The sequence below is a fragment of the Rhinopithecus bieti genome, unplaced genomic scaffold (assembly GCF_001698545.2).
Source record: "Rhinopithecus bieti isolate Rb0 unplaced genomic scaffold, ASM169854v2 scaffold_63316, whole genome shotgun sequence".
NCBI classification, from domain to species: Eukaryota; Metazoa; Chordata; class Mammalia; order Primates; family Cercopithecidae; genus Rhinopithecus; species Rhinopithecus bieti.
In genome coordinates this window covers 661,764-668,103 of record NW_016824497.1, presented here as the reverse complement: position 1 = coordinate 668,103, position 6,340 = coordinate 661,764, and the positions used below count along the sequence as shown (strand labels likewise).

Here is a 6,340-nt window from a genome sequence, read left to right as displayed (position 1 = left end):
CGGCCTCCCAAAGTGCTGGGATTACAGGCTTGAGCCACCGCGCCCGGCCTGGTCATAATGTTTTTTAAATAATCTCTTTTAATGCAGAGCAGTCCCTTTCCGTCCACATGCAACTTTCCCCCTACATGACATTAATTTATTTGGGAAACTAAAGTCATTGCACAGAACTATTAGATAAATCTACATTCTGGATTTGTGTATTTCCTTTTGATGTTAGTTTAACTTCCTCCTCTTCCTCTGTATTTCCGGCAAATTGGAAGGTAAAAAGCATGATTAGATTTAAGATAAAAAATTTTGGTGAGAAAACTTCATGGGTGATGCAGCATACAGTTGGTCATTGAACAACACTGCTTTGAATTGTGTGGGTCCACTTACACACGGATTTTTTTTTTCTACCAAATGCAGATAGAATATACAGTGTTTGGGACACCAGACAGAACTACAGGACTTGAGTATCGTGGATTTTGGTACAGTCAGGGGTTCTGGAGCCAGTCTCTTGAGTATACTGAGGGATGACTGTACTTCATATTGCATTGAATCAGGAGGCACATAATGTTCTGTCCCACAATGAATGATGCTAAGTTAGATCATTTGGAAAGCAGGTGACTACCAGATCTCTACAGTGAAAATATATCTTTTCTTCTGTAAATTAGTAATCTGCTGGTGATACTTTGGCATGCAGGGAATGACTTGGTCTGTGAGGACAGTGTTAGAAATTTTTCATCTACAATTTATCTTTTTTTCCCCCCCGCCGAGACAGAGTCTCTCTTGGTCGCCCAGGCTGGAGTGCAGTGGTGCTATCTCAGCTCAATGTAACCTCCTCCTCCCAGGCTCAAGCAATTCTCATGCCTCAGCCTCCAGAGTAGTTGGGATTATAGGGACCCACCACCATACCTGGCTAATTTTTATATTTTAGTAGAGATGGGGTTTCACCATGTTGGTTAGGCTGGTCTTGAACTCCTGACCTCAAGTGGTCAGCCTGCCTCAGCCTCCCAAAGTGCTGGGAATACAGGTGTGAGCCACTGCGCCCGGCCCTGCAATTTATCTTTTCGTTTTTCAATTGCTTAAGAATTTTTTTTGGCCGGGCGCGGTGGCTGAAGCCTGTAATCCCAGCACTTTGGGAGGCCAAGGTGGGCGGATCATGAGGTCAGGAGATGGAGACCATCCTGACTAACACGGTGAAACCCCGTCTCTACTGAAAAATACAAAAAATTAGCTGGGCGAGGTGGCGGGCGCCTGTAGTCCCAGCCACTTGGGAGGCTGAGGCAGGAGAATCGCATGAACCCAGGAGGCAGAGCTTGCAGTGAGCTGACTCCAGCCTGGGTGACAGAGCGAGACTCCATCTCAAAAAAAAAAAAAAGAATTTTTTAATGAATAAAATTTTCTTCGTAAGATAAATTTGATCAGGAAAATGTCCAGTATTTCAGTACTCAAAACAAATACAAATAAAAATAACAAAAGGATACCCATTCCATCTTAGATTGATAGAAATTAAAGTTGAGGGTACAGAGTATCCTTGAGTACAGCATAGTGCTTTCAAGGATGTAGGGAACAAAGGAGTTTACAAGCTGTGGGTATATAAACTGCTTATGGGTATATAAACTGTTATAATATTTTTATAGGGCACTTTAGCTATATATATAATTTTTTTTTTTTTTGAGACCGTCTCTGTCACCCAGGCTGGAGTGCAGTGGCATGATCTTGGCTCACTGCAACCTCTACCTCCTGGATTTAAGCGATTCTCCTGCCTCAGCCCCCCCCAAGTAGCTGGGTCTACAGGCATGCGCCACCACAGCCAGCCAATTTTTTTTTTTTTTTTTTTTTTTTTTTAAGAGAGAGAGAAGGTCTCGCTCTGTTGGCCAGGCTGGAGTGCAGTGGCACGATCTTGGCTCACTGCAACCTCCGCCTCCTGGGGTCAAGCAATTCTTCTGCCTCAACCTCCCAAGTAGCTGGGATTATAGGTGTGTGCCACCATGCCTGGCTAATTTTTGTATTTTTAGTAGAGACGGGGTTTCACCATGTTGGCCAGGCTGGTATTGAACTCCTAACCTCAGGTAATCCGCCCACTTCGGCCTCCCAATGTGTTGGGATTACAGGCATGAGCCACTGTGCCTGGCCTAATTTTTGTATTTTTAGTAGAGACGGTTTCACCATGTCAGCCAGGCTGGGTGCGAACTCCTGACCTCAGGTGATCCGCCCGCCTTGGCCTCCCAAAGTACTGGGATTACAGGCATGAGCCACTGCACTTGGCCACTTTAGCAATATTTATATAGCAATATTTATGCAAATATTTCGGTACTCTCCCCCTAGTTTTCTACTGCCAGCAATTTCCCCTGTGTATACTTATAAAAGTACAGCAGGATGTATATAAAGATGTCATTGCAGTGTTACTTTTTAATAGCAAAAAACAAACAAACATGAGAACCACATAAATGTCATCTAGTAGTCAAAAAGAATGACTTCATCAAACTCAGGTTATTGTTATTATCAGAATGTTTCTTACAGCATCCTGTTTTCATTTGCTGTAACTTTTCTTATCTCAAAGTGTCTTTTGTTTTCCTTTACTCTTTGCATTGTGCATAAACATATGGAAAATAAAACTAAATCAGGTCCCTCTGTCATACCTTGTTGCCTTCTAATTCTTAGAATAAGTAAAGCACTCAAAGTAATAGTTTAACTTTCATTGTTCATTAGTCTCTTGAGAATACAGTGTAAATAAATCATATAATGGAGAAGTGACACTTTGAGTAAGAAAAATGTTGGCTGTATCCTAGTTATACTGAAATTCATGAAATAGAAATACCTGTCACCTTCAATATCTTTAATATCTCTATTTTTTGTCCCTTTAAACAGTTCGTTTTCCTGAAGATCTTGAAAATGACATTAGAACTTTCTTTCCTGAGTATACGCATCAACTCTTTGGGGATGAGTAAGTAACTTAGTAAAATGTTTGCCAAATTAGTATGGGAAAAAAAAATTTCATTCTTTTTCTTTGAGGAAATCAATTTTTTATTTTCTTTGCTCTTATTTTTTATGTGGTTTATCTTAAAATATATAACGGTGGTTTTTTTTTTACATTGAGACACCAGTCATTTTAATGCCTACCATTTAGTGCTATAAATGCATTATTTAATTCTCACAACAGTATTAATGATGGTATTATTATTTGCTACTTTGTGCATTGATGGAATTGGGTAATTGTTTATGAACATACAAATGGCTGGAGTGTAGATTTTAGGCAATCTGACTCCAGAGCCCATAATCATAACTACTACTTTTTTCTGCCTACCATTTTGCTAAATTACTTCTAGTAGCATGTATTCCCCTAAAGCTGTAATAGAAAGCTTAAGTTGTTGTTCTGTGATTAAATAAGCAGTTGAGAGAAGTTTATTTATTTATTATTTATTTATTTATTTTTGAGATAGAGTCTCACTGTCATCCAGGCTGGAGTGCAGTAGTGTGATCAAAGCTCATTGCAGCCTGAACCTCCTGGGCATAAGCAGTCCTCCCACCTGAGCCTCTGAGTAGCTGGGACTACAGGCCACACATTTTTGGTTTTTTTTTTTTTTTTTTTTTTTTTTTGTAGAGATTGGGTCTCCCTATATTGCCCAGGCTGGTCTTGAACTCCTGGACTCAAGTGATCCTCCCACTTGCGCCTCCCAAAGAGCTGGGACTACAGGCATGAACCACTGTACCTGCCCTGAAGTTTATTTTTTAGAAGGAACTTTAAAGATATGTCCCAGGCCGGGTGCAGTGGCTCATGCCTGTAATCCCAACACTGTGGGAGGCCAAGGTGGGCAGATTGCCTGAGGTCAGGAGTTCCTGACCGGCCTGGCTAACATGGTGAAACCCCGTCTCTATTAAAAATACTAAAATTAGCCAGGCGTGGTGGCACACGCCTGTAGTCCCGGGTACTCGGGAGGCTGAGGCAGGAGAATCACTTCAACCCGGGAGGCAGAGATTGCAGTGAGCCGAGATCGCACCACTGCACTCCAGCCTGTGCGACAGAGCGAGACCGTATCAAAAAAACAAAAACAAAATAAAGATATGTCCCAGTATATTTAACACTGCTCTTTAATTTCCTATACGTTGATTACATCATTGAAATAGTTACTTTTTAAAAAATTTTTGAAAACATTTCACATTTGCAGAAAGTTGCAAGTACAGTGATCTCTGTATATTTTTTTACCTGGATTCACCAGTTGCCATTTAGCTACATTTGCTTTAATCATTGTCTCTTCTTCTTCTTCTTGTTGAACCATTTGAGAATAGGTTGCAAATATATCCTGATCCTTTACCCCTCATTTCTCTTCAGTATATATTTCCTAAAAGTAAAGTTAATAATCGTGGAAGAGTTGTAAAAGTTCAGGAAATTTAACGTTGATACAGAGTCTCGCATTGTTGCCCAGGCTGGAGTGCAGTGGTGCTATCTCAACTCACTGCAACCTCTGCTTCCTGGGTTCAGATGATTCTCCTGCCTCAGCCTCCCAAGTAGCTGAGCTTACAGACGCCCGCCACCACATCCAGCTAACTTTTGTATTTTTAGTAGAGACAAGGTTTCACCATCTTAGTCAGGTTGGTCTCAATCTCCTGACCTCAAGTGATCACCCACCTTGGCCTACCAAAGTGCTGGGATTACAGGCATGAGCTACCTACCATGCCTGGCCTGATACAGTACTATCTTCTAATATACAGTCCGTGTTTCAGATTTTGTCAGTTGATTTCTGGTAATCCTTTTATAGCAATTTTCTCCAATCCTGGATCCAATACAGAATCATACTGTATTTCGTTGTCATATCTCTTCATTCTTCTTTAATCTGAAACATATCCTCAGCATTTGTTTTTTCCTAACAGACATTTTTGTAGGGTATAGGCTAATTTTGTAGAACTGTTATATTGGATTCATTTGATTGGTTTATTTGTGATTAAACTCAGATAATGCATATTTTTGCTGTGCCATTGCAGAAATGGTATTGTGTCCTCAGTGTATCACATCAGGAAGTCCGTGATACTAGTTTGTCCCTTGTTGGTTAAGTTAACTTGGGTCACCTAATTTAGAGGTGGCTGCCAGGTTTTTCCACTATAAAGTTAATGTTTTTTCCTTTGTAGTTTATAAGTAGTTTGTAGGGAGATTCTGTGAGACTGAAAATATCCTGTTTTCCATCAAGCTTTCACCCAGAAGTTTTAGCATCCATTAATGATTCTTGCTTGAATCATTTACTATGATGATTGTAAAATGGTGATTTTGTAACTCTTCCATACTTTTCTCATTTATTAGTTGGGCGTGCTACTATAAGAAAGAGCTCTTCTTCTTCCCCTTATTTATTTCTTTATTTACATCAAACTCAGGGATTTTGTTTTTGTTTTTGTTTCTTGAGACAGATCTTGCTCTGTCACCCAGGCTGAACTGCAGTGGTGCGATCACAGCTCACTGCAGCCTTGAACTCCCAGGCTCAAGCAGATCCTCCCACCTCAGCCTCCTAAGGAGCTGGGACCATAGGTGGGTACCACCATGCCCAACTAATTTTTAAAAATTTTTTGGCCGGGTGCAGTGGCTTACACCTGTAATCCCAAAACTTTGGGAGGCTGAGGCGGGAGGATTGCCTGAGCTCAGGAGTTGGCAACCAGCCTGGGCAACATGGTGAAACCATGCTCTACTAAAATACAAAAAATTAGCCAGGTGTGGTGGCGTGCGCCTGTAGTCCTGGCTACTTGGGAAGCTGAGGCAGGAGAATTGCCTGAACCTGGGAGGCAGAGGTTGCAGTGAACTGAGATTGCACCACTGCACACCAGCCTGGGCAACAGAGCAAGACTCCGTCTTAAAAAAACAGAAAAAAAAATTTTTTTTTTAAAGAGATGGGGATCTCCCTGTGTTGACCAGGCTGGTGTTGAACTCCTGGACTCAAGTGATCCTCCTGCCTTGGCTTCTCAAAGTGCTGGGATTACATGTGTGAACCACCACACCTGGCTAAGGATTCTTTTAAAATTCAGTGGGTTATGTACAGTCTGCTTCTGCTACTAATTTTGATGCTCAAATTGTCCCAGATTTGGCAAGTGGCCACCCTTTTGAGTCTTTCTGATATGTCCTTATAATTTTGGTGATACTTTACTTCCTTGCACAATAAGATGCTTCCAGATTCATCTTGTACTTTCCCTATTAGTTCTGTAGTCAATCAGTCTCCCATGGAACCCCTGGTTTGTTGTAGTAGGAAAGGGTATTTAGACATAGTGGACATTTAAATATTTCCCTTCGTGTCTTTTTCCCCCCATGCATTATTTTAACATCATTGACGTATTTCTTTTTTTTTTTTTTTTTTTTTTTTGAGACGGAGTCTTGCTC

General features: G+C 41.0%; 1 protein-coding gene across 2 annotated transcripts in view; it reads left to right on the top strand.

Moving 5' to 3' along the window:
* The window catches only part of HAT1 (histone acetyltransferase 1), a 70,574-nt gene that overhangs the window by 24,170 nt on the left and 40,064 nt on the right, over positions 1-6,340 (top strand). For both annotated transcript variants that reach the window (XM_017862357.1, XM_017862358.1), the window contains exon 3: positions 2,854-2,929. In XM_017862357.1, coding sequence (XP_017717846.1) covers positions 2,854-2,929 — 76 coding nt within the window. The remainder of the gene's footprint in view (positions 1-2,853; positions 2,930-6,340) is intronic.